The sequence below is a fragment of the Benincasa hispida genome, chromosome 8, assembly GCF_009727055.1.
Source record: "Benincasa hispida cultivar B227 chromosome 8, ASM972705v1, whole genome shotgun sequence".
Taxonomy (NCBI): domain Eukaryota; kingdom Viridiplantae; phylum Streptophyta; class Magnoliopsida; order Cucurbitales; family Cucurbitaceae; genus Benincasa; species Benincasa hispida.
The window spans coordinates 3,672,350-3,686,644 of record NC_052356.1 but is presented as its reverse complement, the minus strand read 5'-3'; the positions used below and the strand labels follow the sequence as shown (position 1 = coordinate 3,686,644).

Below are 14,295 nucleotides of genomic sequence, written 5' to 3'. Positions count from 1 at the left end.
CAAAGGCATCCGCACCCTGGCTTCCAAGTCCTTGCTTCCGAAGGGAAGGCTCTGGGTTTACCTGGTCAAAAAGCGGTTGATCCCAATGATGCATGACAGAACTATATCAAGGGATCGGGTCATGGCCGCATACTGCATCGCACGCGACATTCCTATCGATGTAGAGCTTTGATCGCAAGGCATATCAGATCATTAGTGGGGCATATCCGAGGGCAATACTTCTTCCCGTGGATCGTTTCGAGTCTGTGCCTGCTATGGGTGTAGGCATTGATGAGGAGCCCATGCCAGAAAGTCCATGACCTGCTCAATCAACATCAAGATCTTCAGGCTGCTCCTCAAAGACTCCCCACACTGCCCCGAGCTACTAGCAAAGAGGCCCACGATCGATTTGAATGAGCCGCAAGAACCCAAGCCAAAAAGATGACGCAGAGAAGATAAGGGAAAAGAAAGGGTTTAAGAGTCACCAGCGCAAGATCCAAAACCTGCGGACCCTCTTCCCTTAGTCATTCACCCTCCGAGTCCTCCTAGCCCACCCACACAACCTTTGTCTTCACTACACGAACATTTTACAATCTCTTCCTTGTCCCAACCTCCTCTCCTATTTACCCAGCAACCGTACCTTCACCAACAACATCATCACCGCAGCCCCCCATTCCACCACCACAAGTTGATGACGGGTGAAGGCACCTCTGCCCAACCCCAAAACGATGCTGGCGACACATTACAGGCACAACCCTCCATCACCTTCATGGCTGCTGAGTTAGCGAAAATGAGATCCCTCTTCTCTCAACAACAATAACTTTTCTCTCAACAACAACACTTTTTCAACCAAAGATTTGAAGTGGTAATGGAGCAGATTGATGATATTCAATGCAATGTTGCCACATCAAGAGAGGCGTTGATTAACATGTAGCATAACATTTATAAGGTCCATATGCACCAGAGATTGCAGAGCGTAATCAAGAGTACTTCAACTTTCTCACCGCATATCTTCATGGTCCAATGGTACCTCCACACCTCCGGCAACACTTAAATTTTGAAGAAGCTCCTCCAGCACCACATCAAAATCCTTCTCCAGACCCGCCAACCCCTCAGCAATAATCCTCCCATAATTTTTTTTCCATCTATGCGACCATTCTATATTCTTTTCAATTCATTTATTCTTTTATTAGTTAATCAAATTCTTTGATTCTTGTACAGGCACACAATTTTCTATTTTTTTAATTTTTAATTATTTGTATACTTTGTTAATAATCAATACAATGAGTACATATTCATTCCACTTTTTGCCTGTGCCTTTTTCTTTATCATCCTTTGTCAATACTTGCAATGTTATGAATCTTTTACTTTTGTGTTCTTCATTGCGTTGCTATGATGTAATATATGTTTATACTTAGAAACATTTCCCATACTTTGTAAACTCTGACTAACACTTAGTTAATTCTTAGTTTAGCAGTACTTTACCTTTTATCTTTCAAAGTTCTACACAAACCTTCTTTTTGAAATTTTATTCTAACTGTTTGTCTATCTACCCAAACAACGCAATGAGGACCTTGCTCATCTTTAAATTTGGGGGTGGGGAAGGTCTGAGCAGATAAGATCAAAATATGCAGTACTTAAGAAAATGCGTACATTTTTTGTTTTCAAAAAAAAAAATCATACAAAACTCCAATGTCAGAGTAAGGGAAATCCTTAAAAATGTTCCCAACCTGATAAGATTTTAGTTGAGAAAGGAGCTTGCTCGTAGTTGGATGTTCGTATGACACCCGTAGGAGCAAGCCAAAACGAAGGTGGGTTTCCAAGAACAACGCAATATGAAGAATAGAAAAGAAAAAATAAATTCTAGAGACAACTCCTCTGAATATCATGAGTTAAAATTGAGATTGGCACACAACCGTAGTTGGATGTTCGCATGACTCCCGTGGGGACAGGCCAAAACGAAGAGTGTAACCATGACCAACTGTCTCTAGCAAATGACGCAAACGTGTTGACCACCGCATATAGATATATCGAGTTGTTTTGACAAAGAAGAGATAAACATTCTATTTTGAAAAACTAAAAGCATCTTTGAGCATAATTTTGTTATATAGAAGAATAAAGTAGGGCTTGTTAAGAATTAGCAAGGATAGGAAGAAATTGCGATGTCAAGTAATGTGCCTAAGGGTAACATTCAGAGCAACCAATTGACGCAGAAATATAGGATAGGAATTGAGCTTTATTACCTTAGTAGAAGATATGCTTGAGGACAAGCATATATCTAAATTTGAGGGTGTGATAACTTGTAGAAATACAAGTTATTTGTACTGCCTTATCTAGATATTGCGGCCAAAAGAGTTTAAGTCTACGCCAATTGTATGGAAATTAGCTTAGAAATACAATAATTCTGAATTATCGTAATTACACCCACTAACATCGTTAAGATGGAAGAAAAGGAAATTTCTGCACTGGTCGAACAGCTTTACGAAGTTTTCTAGGGCATGGTCGAACAACTTTACGAAGTTTTCTGTGCTGGTCGAATAGGATCCTGCACTAGTCGAACAGCTCCTTGATTCACTACCGGTATCGCATTATCGTTATTGTCTGCCATACTTGTTGCCTTTTTTCGCCTAATCCGATTCTTTTGCCCAAAAGAGCATGCTAGAAAACTTCGTAAAGCTGTTCGACCAGTGCAAAAATCTCCTTTTCTTCCATCTTAATGATGTTAGTGGGTGTAATTGCGATAATACAGAATTATTGTATTTCTAAGCTAATTTCCATACAATTGGTGCAGATTTAAACTCATTTGGCCGCAATATCTAGATAAGGCAGTACAAATAACTTGTATTTCTATAAGGTATCATTGCCCTCCAAAGTGCCCACCATATGGTGAGTCGTGGCATTGTGACAATATGCATTGTTAAGCAGCATCTGGTATGCATAATCGAATGATTTAGTCTACACCTCTTTTATCAGATTCGGCTCATCCCAATAATAGTGTCTGTATTCATTCTTGAGCTTCTTTTATTGATGATAGGTGTAATCCTCAGGAAATTGTTCACAAACCAAGTAATTAACGATGTCCGCATACCAGGGCAATTCTTCTATGTGAAATAGCTACTCGTCCGGGAACACGACACTCACCTTAGATTCATTGCGGTCAACCTCAGGATATTCCAATCTGGACAAGTGATCCGTAACTTGATTCTCTGTCCCCTTCTGATCAATTATCTTGATATCAAATTCTTAAAGGAGGAGAATCCATCTGATGAACCTCGGCTTTGCATCCTTTTTTGTCATTAAATATTTGATTCCCGAGTGATCAGTGTGAATGAATACCTTGGTTCCCAACAGATATGCCCTGAATTTCTCCAATGCAAAAATCACAGAGGAGTTTTTTTTCTCAGTGGTGGTATATTTTATTTGAGCAAGGTTTAGAGTTTTACTCGCATATGCGATAAGGTGCAAAATAGTTTTCTTCTTTTGCGCTAATGCAACCCCCATCGCATACCCGCTTGCATCGCACATGATTTCAAATGACACTGTCCAATCTGGCGCAATTAGTATGGGCGCGGTAATCATCGCATCTTTTAATACTCTAAATGCGTTGAGGAAATTGTTGTCAAATTCAAATTTCCTGTCCGCCTCTAACAACGCACTCAGTGGTCATGCAATCTTAGAAAAGTCCTTGACAAATCGTCAATAGAATCTAGCATACCCCAAGAAGCTTCACACAGCCTTTACGTTGGTTAGAGGTGGGAGTTTTTCAATTGATTCAATCTTTGCTTTGTCCACCTCCAACCCTTCCCGGGAGATTTTGTGTCCCAACATTATACCCTCTTTCACCATGAAGTGACATTTTTCCTAGTTGAGCACTAGGTTCGTTTCTTCACATTTCTTCAGAATTTTCCAAATTGGCTAGGTAGACTTCATAAGTGTTCCCATAAACGGAGAAGTCGTCCATAAATTTCCACTCAGTCCTCGAGAAAATATGAAAAGATTGCCATCATACACCTCTGGAACGTGCTCAGTGCATTGCAGAGGCCGAATGGCATGCGACGAAAAGCGAATGTCCCATATGGGTAGGTGAATGTGGTCTTGTCTTGATCTTCAGGAGCTATCATGATTTGATTATATCCGACATACCTATCCAAGAAGCAGTAAAAATCATTCCTTGCTAGTCTGTCTAGCACTTGATCAATGAATGGCAGAGGGAAGTGATCTTTCTTCGTGGCCGCATTCAACTTGCAGTAGTCCATACATATGCACGATCCAATGATGGTTCTTTGTGGTATTAACTCGTTGATTCTCATTTGGGACTACCGTCATTCCGCGCTTCTTCGGCACATATTGCACGAGGCTGACCCACGTGCTATCTGCTATTGGATAGATAATGCCCTCATCCAGCCACTTAATAATCTCCTTTTTGATGACCTCCTTCATTGCAGGGTTAAGTCTGCGTTGATTTTCAATTGTTGCTTTGTGGTCGTCCTCAAGACAAATGTGGTGCATGGAGTACGCGGGGCTAATTCCTCTGATGTCAACAAGCGTCCAGCCAATTGCTCGTACATGTTTCTTAAGAATGCTCATCAACGCATTCTCTTCATCTTCGTTGAGCGCAGAGGAAATTATCATTGGCAGTTTCTCATTCTGCCCCAGAAATGCGTACTTCAAATGGGTTGGTAGGGTCTTTAGTTCAAGTGTTGGTGGTTCCACGAGGGAAGATTGTGTTGTTTTTCTTTCTTCTTTTGGATCTTCTTCTTGCATTGCGATCATTTCTTCATCTTTATTTGTTTTTGCTACAATCGCATTGCAGGTAGCTACGGATGCATTGGCATCCTCTTCTTCACACTCTTCATCAGACTTTTCTTCTTCAATCAAATTCAAGTCATCATCAGAATCTTGTAGGTCTTCTTCATCTGGAAATTTCATGGCATGAATTATATTAAATTTGAGCTTCTGTCCGTTTATACTCAAATTGATTTCTCTCTTGTGCACGTCAATTTGAGCATGACCCGTTGATAGGAAAGGTCTCCCCAAAATGATGGGCACATCTTTTGTCGGCCTCATAGTTTAGAATGATGAAGTCAGCTAGCAAAATAAATTTATCAATCGTGATCAACACATCTTTCACCTTACCTTCTGGATAAACTAGGTATCTATCAGCCAATTGGTGAGTCATTGATGTAGGCACAAGTGTCCCCACATTTAACTATCTAAAAATTGACAAGGGCATCAAATTTATGCTGGCCCCTAAGTCACACAAGGCTTGCCCAATATAGAGTCCTCCTATGGAGCAAGGAATAGTGAAGCTCCCAGGATTGCTCATCTTCGGTGGGATAATAGATTTAGAACTTTGCGTTAATGCCACCATGGCAAATTTTCCAACGCCTCTCTTCTTAGTTACCATGTCCTTCAGAATCTTGGCATAGGCAGGCATTTCCTCAATCGCTTCACTAAAAGGAATGTTAACATGTAATTGCTTTAACATAGATAAGAAGTGTTGGTACTGCACCTCTTTGTTTTTCTTCTTTCTTAGCATCTGAGGGAAAGGTGGTAACTGAACTTTCACGATTCCCGTTTCATTTGACTTTGAGGTCGACGCAACCTCAGGTTCCACTACTTAATTTTCTCTTTTTTCTTCTTGCGTTACCGCAATCTCAGGCTCCATTGCGATGAAATTTGTTCAACTCTGATCCTTCTTTTCTCCCTCCATAGTCTTTCCACTGCGCAATGTCACAACCTGATATTGCTCCTTACCTGATCCTCCTGGGTTGCGTGGAAGTTCGGTAGAACTTGGCAACGCCCCTTGCGGTCTGCTTTTCAGCTCACTTTTAATTTGGCCCATTTGCAATTCGAGATTGCGGATGGACGTAGTTTGACTTTGAAGCACTGTCTCGTTTTTCTCTATATATTACTTCAATAGGCTCTCCAGAGAAGAGGATTGTGGGGGTTATTGTGAGCTACTTGCTTGATTACTCTGTTGACCGTTGTTGCGTTGGAAGAATCCTGGTGGCCTTTCTTTTTGTGATACAGATTGAAAATTTTGTTGTTGATTCTTCCAGGAAAAATTGGGGCGGTTTCGGGGTTGTAAGTGTTTGAAAAGGGATTATTCATTACGAAATATACAGACTGTGGATTTTGCGGGTAATCTTCCATCGCATGCCCATCACCGCAAGTTGCAGACCTTGCAGTGTTTTGACTTATTGCGTTGATTTGCCCACCTTGCAGTGTTGGGCTGCTGATCGCCATTCCTTGAATCAAATTCATCATTGTGGTCATTTGGTTTTTTAATGAAACAATAGCACTGTTGTTTGTGTCAGAATCTTTAAGTCTTAATCTCTGGTCACTCTCCCTCCAGTCTTCATGGTTCTTGGAGATGGGGTCTAGGATATTCTTCGCCTCATCGTAATTTTTGTAAAGCAGACCACCAGCGGTTACCGCATTGGCAGCGGTTTGCGAAACGGGATTCAAACTGTGATAGAAAATTTCCATTTGAAGGTGTTCGTTGCTATCGTGATTCGAACTGGGAGTGTATTGTATAAAATAAATTGGAAAAACAAGTTCTAAGTATAAGTGATGCGTTGATGCTTTGATGCATTAGTAATTGTAACGCGTTGGTGCGTTAAAGATGTATGCAATAAAACGCACAACACTCCTTCTATTGACGTTCAAGTTTTCCTAAACCAGACCCAAGTATAAATCTAATATAGGTTCCTCAGGGTCGAACTCAGGGATTCAGTTAAACTAATGCAGACCTTGCATTGTAGCTATTATAGGGTTTTCCTAAGTTTATGAAAGAAATGTGTTATTTACACTAAAGTGTTGTGCTTATGCTAGAAGATACAAAAGAGTTGAGTAGTGAGTGATGGATCATACGAAAATGGATTTTAATGTAAGTGATATGCGTCGGTCTAAGATGAGTGTACACAAACCAGAATGTGATGTGGATGAGATGGGAGGATTTGCGTATCTTTGTTTATGCGTTAGACTTTACTCAACACTTCTCAATGTGAATAGCATACAAAACCTATCTCTAGGATGCATGTGTCTAACACAGAATACAATAGACACCAATGGGTCCATCTCTAGATGTACTAGGCATCCTACTTGATGCTAGCTTATCTATTCTTTCGAATAATCTAAGCTAAGGATGCTTTCACCAATTGATCAAGTCGGATTAAGTGTTTCAAATGAGATTTTGCATAAAACATAAATGCATTCAACATAAACAAGAAATAAACAATGGCAAGTGTGATGGATCAAATATATGAATTTATAAAGAAGCAAATTGTCTTTACAAAAGCAATATTCAATCAAATGAAATGAAAGCGATAAATGAGATGAAAGGTACTGAGTCAAGCCGCAGAGTACAATCTCTTATATCTCTTTGGCTCAATTCTGTTGTGTACAATCACTTGTATAGAAGTTGGACAAAGTGTCTTTCTCAAGCTTGACTTCCTCCGCTTCCTGACCGNTGTTGTGTACAATCACTTGTATAGAAGTTGGACAAAGTGTCTTTCTCAAGCTTGACTTCCTCCGCTTCCTGACCGGCGGTGATGGTGGTTCTCAACCCTTCTGATCGTCTTGGCACTATAGCACAACTTCTAAAGAACTAAAATTATGACTACGCTATATAGAGAATGAGAGTCTTGATAAATTTCTATGTACTGACTAACTGTCTGCGAACTCTAGAGGGCTTTCATCTATTTATAGGCGTTGGTCATGTCCACTTGGTGAATGGGTAGCATTAAAGTCCATGCCCTGGTCAGCCGCCTGATTCTCGGAAGCTTTTCAGACGTCGCCTGCTGCAGATACCCATACTGCAAGTAGTGATGTGACACAATCAGCTGGATTAATGTATCTTCTCTGCGTTGAATTCCCTCTCACACATGGCCCATGCGTTAGAGCTTTCCCTGCGGTACTTCTTGATTATGCGTTAGCTTTCTGTAAAGATCCTATAATACAATGCGTTAGCGCCACAGTATTTAGTAATAAAAATTCTTTTGCATGAGTTTGCTAATGTTTGAGTAATTCCATGTGTTTCTACTAAAAATGGGGAGAATTTATCATTAAAAACTTTAGTTGTTCCAACTTAAGAGCAAAAATAACTTGTATTTCTACAAGTTATCACCACCCCCAAATTTGAACAATGCTTGTCCTTAAGCATTCAAAAATAATTCTTTGTTATCTCCTTTGTCTTAAGTGTGCAGAGTTCGCCTCTCATCATATTCAGTCATAAGCTTGAGACAAGAGTTTGGAAAATGTAACTCAGATTGACTCTTTTCTAAAAGGACTAATGTTCAGTTTCAGATGCAGCAAGCCTTTTATCAACAACTCTTTTCGTTTCTCAAAATATTCCCGTTTTTTCTAAACTAGCAATGCGTTAGATGCTCCTTTTAAGATAAATTTTTAATTACCCATGCATTGTTCCAGGTATCCCACTTTCGTTTTGGCTTGCCCCCACGAGTGTCATGCGAGCATCCAACTATGGGTGAGAACCCTTCATAACTAAACTCATATCTAATATTCATGCGTTTCAAGATACAATTTCTTCAGACTAGATAGAGGAGTTTCATGTACTACGAGCATCTAACTATAGCTAAGTGTCTGTTCCAACTTTTTACCTCATGCCATTTTGAGGTTTTTCTTTTGAGGTAATGACAGAGGAGTTGCGTTTAACATTTTTCTTATTTTGTTCCCTTTTTTTTTAAAGTACTCGTTTGATGCGTCTTAACTCGGATTTCTCTCATCCCCAAATTTGGAGATGAGCTATACTCATCCCAAATTTGGAGACGAGGTAAATCCTCATTGCTAAAAGAGAGACAAAATTTCAAAAAGGCTTTGAGAGTCTGAAAGGAGTTTGAGACTTAAAGCTTGCACGCGTTAGAAAGAAAACATGTAGTCTTTTTAGATAAGTTCAGGATTTATTGATTTTCTTAACGCCTACTCTATACTTCTAGATTTCATATTGTTGATATCATTGAGGTCAGGCAAAGCACAAGACTTAGAAAATATCTAAAGAAAAAAAATAAAGTATGTTAAGGTCAAACGCAAGGAACAAAATGATAGGAATTTCTCATTCATTTTCATAGATTCACATGAAACAAACAAACAAGTCATGCAAATACAAAAGAACATCAACTAAATCAAAAGACAAAATAACCCAGCACCCCAAAACTCTATTGTGCTGGCGCGTCATCCCTACGTTCTTCTCCAGGGTTTTCATCAATAAAATGCAAGGGGTTTCTAAGATGAGCAGGCAATAGAGGCAGAGCAAACATTCTAACCAAGACCGGGTTGATGTACTGCATCGTATAAACGAATTGATCTTGCATCCGTCTTATTTTCTGCCGTAGATAATCTCTTAGAACCCAGTTCTATTGCTGAAGACCTTCAATGGATGTGGCCAGTGGTCTGAGCTGATCACTGATAAAAGTTTTCAACTCTTCTAAGTTAGTGTTGCATTGAGGTGGTGTTGATTCTTCACTTTTTCCAACTGGGTCTTCAAAATTTGCTGCGTTGCTTGATCCTAATCTAGTTGGTTCAAAGATTGTTGAAGGAGGCACAAAATTGGGAATTGAACTTGGTGAGAGTGAAGGAAGGGAATAAGGGATGTTTTGATCTCTGTCAGTAGGTTTTGATGCGTTTGATCAAGACTTCCTTCTCGTGGGGCCATTGGCGAGTCATGGAGAGTAAGGTTGAGGATTGGTTGCGCTTCTTCACCCGTAAGATCAAGCTCTGCTTCATAATCGTCATGTTCTGAAGGTTCATCGTTGTGTTCAACAATCTGGATGCGTCTTCTTTTGGGGGCGCACCTTGATGATCGAGGTTTGGTTGCCACTTCTTTGGTAGGTAAGGTAGGTTGATGCGGCGAACCGTGAAGTAAACGCCTTACTAACTTTATATATATCAAACCATCGATCTCTTCATGATCATTCCCCAGAGGGATGACCCCACATTCACATAATGCACAGATCAGCCATGGGAAGTAGAGTTTCCTTCGTGGCTTAGTCTTGATGGCCTTGATCTGATCCCTTATTATTCTTCAAACGTCTAAAGGGATGCACTGCATGACGAAATAGGTAGCCAGGACGCGTTCCTTTGATAGTGTTTCATCATGCGTTGTAGGCATGATGCTTCTTTTGATCAGATAGTACCATATGTTTGCGTCTGGGATTAAGTTCCTGGAAGCTAGCATCTTTGCTCTGTTTCTAGAGGTTTGCCACTTGCTTCCAGGTTTGGCTACCACTCTTAAGGCATCTTCCAGTTGGCTTGGTGTTGGCTGCTCCAAGATGCGATTACCTTCCGCGGCCGGATTACTATCGATGTTGAACACTTCGTTGATCTTGTCGGCTGAGAAACGCACTAATACCCCATCAACGAAGGTTGTGTTCTTCTCCATGTCAAATTCGCTGCTATAGAACATACGGACGAGGTTGGGCCAAATTTGTGTATGCCCAACGCAGAACTGATTCCAACCCATTGTGTTTATTGTTTCTGTTATGTAGAGTGGCAGTGGGTTGCGCTCGAGAAAGAATCCCTTTCTACAAGTATGTCACTGAATTGGCGCTTTCTTCCCGAGGTCTTCTTAGGTAACGCGTTGGTTACCTTGCATTTTCCTGCTGCATGTTCTTTGGCTTCCCTTGCTAGCTCTCTCCATTCATTCTCTAATTCCCTTTGGAGAGCTGTCTTTCTTTGCCATTTCCTTACAGGCTGATAGTCTTCCAAGTCCTTCTCTAATGCGTCATGCCTTGAGCAACTCCCATGCGTTGCATCCTCAGGACCGGATGCTGATTGTTCATCTTCTTCGTCCAATATTAATTTTCTTTTCCTTATTACTCTTATTGATTTTAAGGGCCCTTCATTCGCGTCGGTTTGGCGTGATTGAGACGCGTCTGGACCAATTCTCCTTTCTTCTTCTCTATCTTCTTCTAATTCTTCTTCTTTTAATTCCTCTTCAAGCATCATAGCATATCGCTCCGCTTTGTCCAATTCAAGTGATGCGTTTGGTGGGTCTGAACGCATCACTTGCTCTACCTCTTGGCTTTGATTGAGGCTCGCCAAAATAGCACAAAAAACTTCCTGCTCGTCTAGTCGAGCCAATTCCGCCAACTCTTCAGGGTTGCGCTCTGACGCAAGACTGTCAGAGGGTGGTCTAGGTGGAGTAAGTGAAGGGGTGCCTGATAGAGTATGAGGCAACCCAGGAGAGGATATGACTATGGGTGAACACGACGGTTGGCTTGACGCATCTGATTCAACTTGATAAATGGTGGCTAGGGACTGGATAGAAAGTGGGGGTGGTGGACGCACGACTGGCGATGGAGCATTGTGAAGGTAGGCTGGAATTGGGTCATGCATTGCACCCACTGGAGTTATGTTAAGAATGAATGGTGGTGGGGCAAACTTGGTGTAGGGCTTATTGGAAGCCGTAAATGACGAACGCTGCCTCAGTTTCGAAGGTGTTTTGGTCTTTGACTTAGGGGTAGTTTTGGGTTTTGGTTGAGGAGTTTTGGAAGGAAGGGTTGCAATGGCTTTGGTGGTTTTAGAAAGGGGTTTTGTAGGTGTTGTGGTAGGCTTCGATCGAGACAGCCGCTGGGAGGAGGAGGTTGCTCCGTCATGCGTAGGTTTGGATTGGACAAGGGCTTTGGAGGTTTTTCTAGGGCTCGGGGGAGGTAAAGTCAAAACAGAGGACGAGGAGTAGGAACTTATCGGTGAGTCGTTCCCAAAGCTCATGGTTTGGTTCTGACTATCAGATGCAGACGACATTGTGGCCGGAAAGGTGCTTTGAGTAGATCGGCGATGAGGGAAACGGAGAGGCTACGGTTTTTCTTTTTCGTTTCAGATGGCTCGAGAGGGAAATGAGGAAGAAGAAGGAAGTCGAAGCATTTCATCTTATATAGGTTGGGAGAGAGAGTGGGGTGACGTCAAACGGCGTCTGACGTCCTTAATAAATGTGAAGCTGAAGGTACATTAAATAGCTCAACTTTGAGAATATTGTTCAAGGGCATTGCGTCCCTTGAAGAAATATTCCCGATGCGTTGGTAGGGGTCACAATTATGAACAAACTCCCTCTCGTCTTTGAAGAGGGTGGGCCAGAAGTATCCGCTTTGAAGGATCTTCGCAACGGTTCTCTCACCGAAATTCCCTCCGTAAGGAGAGTCATGACACTCAGTTAAGATGCGTTGTGTCTCCTCTTTCTGAACACATCGACACATTATGGAGTCAGGGCCTTGCTTATAGAAAAACATTTCATCCCAAAAGTAAAATTTGTTGTCATGTACTAACCGTTTCTTTTTCTAAGAGTTGAAGTTCCTAGGGAATTGCTTGGTGGTTAAATAATTGACTATGTCCGCATACCAAGGTTCCCGTGGTTAAATAATTGACTATGTCTGCATACCAAGGTTCCCTGCCTTCAACTCTGAACAGGCTTTCATTAGGGAATGCGTCCTTGATTTCACTTTCTTGATCTTGCATTTCTTGATGTTCTAGCCTGGACAGGTGGTCAGCCACCTAGTTCTCGGTTCCCTTTCTGTCTTGGATATCAATATCAAACTCCTGTAACAGCAGCACCCATCTTATCAATCTTGGCTTCGCGTCCTTTTTACTCATCAGGAATTTTATGGCTGAGTGATCGGTATATATGGTGGCTGATGCACCAATTAAATAAGATTGAAATTTCTCAATGCCGAACATTACAGCCAACATTTCTTTTTCAGTGGTAGAGTAGTGTTCCTGGGAGTCATTTAGAGTTTTGGATGCGTAAGAGATGGGATGTATCAAATTTCCCTTCTTCTGCCCTAACATTGTTCCAACTTCCATATCACCCGCGTCGCACATGAGAATAAAACGCTACGTCCAATTTGGTGCTATTAATACCGGAGCTGTCGTCAACGCATATTTCAATGTTTCAAACACGTCACAGCAGTCTTCATTAAAATCATAGGGTCGGTTTGCCTCTAGTAATGCGCTTAGAGGCCGCGCAATTTGAGAGAATCCTTTAACGAACCTTCGATAGAAGCCAACATGCCCTAGAAAACTTCGTAAAGCTTTCACATTCGATGATGGTGGAAGTTTTGCTATGACATCTATCTTGGCTTCATCTACTTCTAACCCAGCCTTGGATACTTTGTGGCCTAAGACAATTCCTTCAGTCATCATGAAGTGACATTTTTTCCAATTCAGCACAAGGTTTGTTTCCTCGCATCGAGTGAGGATGGCCTCCAAATTATCTAGGCATGATTGGAATGAGTCTCCAAAGACTGAGAAATCGTTCATGAAGACTTCAACGGTCTTTTCTAAGAAGTCAGAGAAGATAGCCATTATACACCTTTGAAATGTCCCAGGTGCGTTGCACAACCCAAAGAGCATGTGTCTGAAAGCAAATATCCCAAAGGGACAGGTAAACGTTGTCTTCTCTTGATCTTCTAGATCAATCAAAATCTGGTTATAACTAGAGTATCCATCAAGAAAGCAATAAAATTCTTTACCAGCAAGTCTGTCAAGCATTTGGTCAATGAAAGGAAGGGGGAAGTGGTTTTTCTTGGTTCCTGCGTTGAGCTTCCTGTAACCCATACAGATGTGCCAGCCCGTGACAGTCCTCGAGGGTATGAGCTCATTATTGCTGTTGACTATCACAGTCGTTTCCCTTTTCTTGGGAACGCATTGGACTGGACTTACCTAACTACTGTCGGATATAGGATAAATAACTCTTGCGTTCAACAATTTTAAAATTTCTCTCTTAACCACTTCTTTCATTATGGGGTTTAGCCTTCTTTGAGGCTCGATTGACCCTAACTTCCCTTCTTCCAGCCTGATCTTTTGCATGCAATAAGATGGGCTGATGTCGCGGATATCCGCTAGCGTCCACCCTATTGCATGCATGTGCTTTTTCAGCATCTGTGAGAGAGAGTGCTCGTTAGGCTCTGTAAAATTCGCGGAAATGATCACAGGTAAAGTATTGTTGGTTCCAAGGAAGGCATATTTCAGGTGACTAGGCAATGGTTTCAACTCGAGTTCTAGTGGTTCTTCAAGTGATAGACTCGTTGTTTTGTCTGCCGCTCACTCAAACTTGGCGGCTCTGATTCTTTCAGGTTCTCCTCCAACGCGAGGACCTCGCATACATGGGTCTCTTCTTCAGGCAACTCTAAACTGTTCAGTTGACAATCTTCACTATCTGGGAACTTTAATGCATTGAGCACATTAAACTTCACCTCTTGATTATCTACGCGCATAGTTAGTTTTCCTTTAAGCACGTCAATTAAAACTTTTCCAGTAGCTAAGAAGGGGCATCCAAGGATAATTGTACCTCTCTATCTG

General features: G+C 41.4%; 1 protein-coding gene across 1 annotated transcript; it reads right to left on the bottom strand.

Annotated features, from left to right (window-relative positions):
• Window positions 1-12,828: 12,828 nt before the first annotated feature.
• Window positions 12,829-13,299, bottom strand: LOC120083121 (uncharacterized mitochondrial protein AtMg00860-like). The gene has a single exon (XM_039038678.1). It carries the CDS (start codon window positions 13,297-13,299, stop codon window positions 12,829-12,831), a length of 471 nt encoding a protein of 156 aa, XP_038894606.1.
• Between the last annotated feature and the right edge of the window lie 996 nt (window positions 13,300-14,295).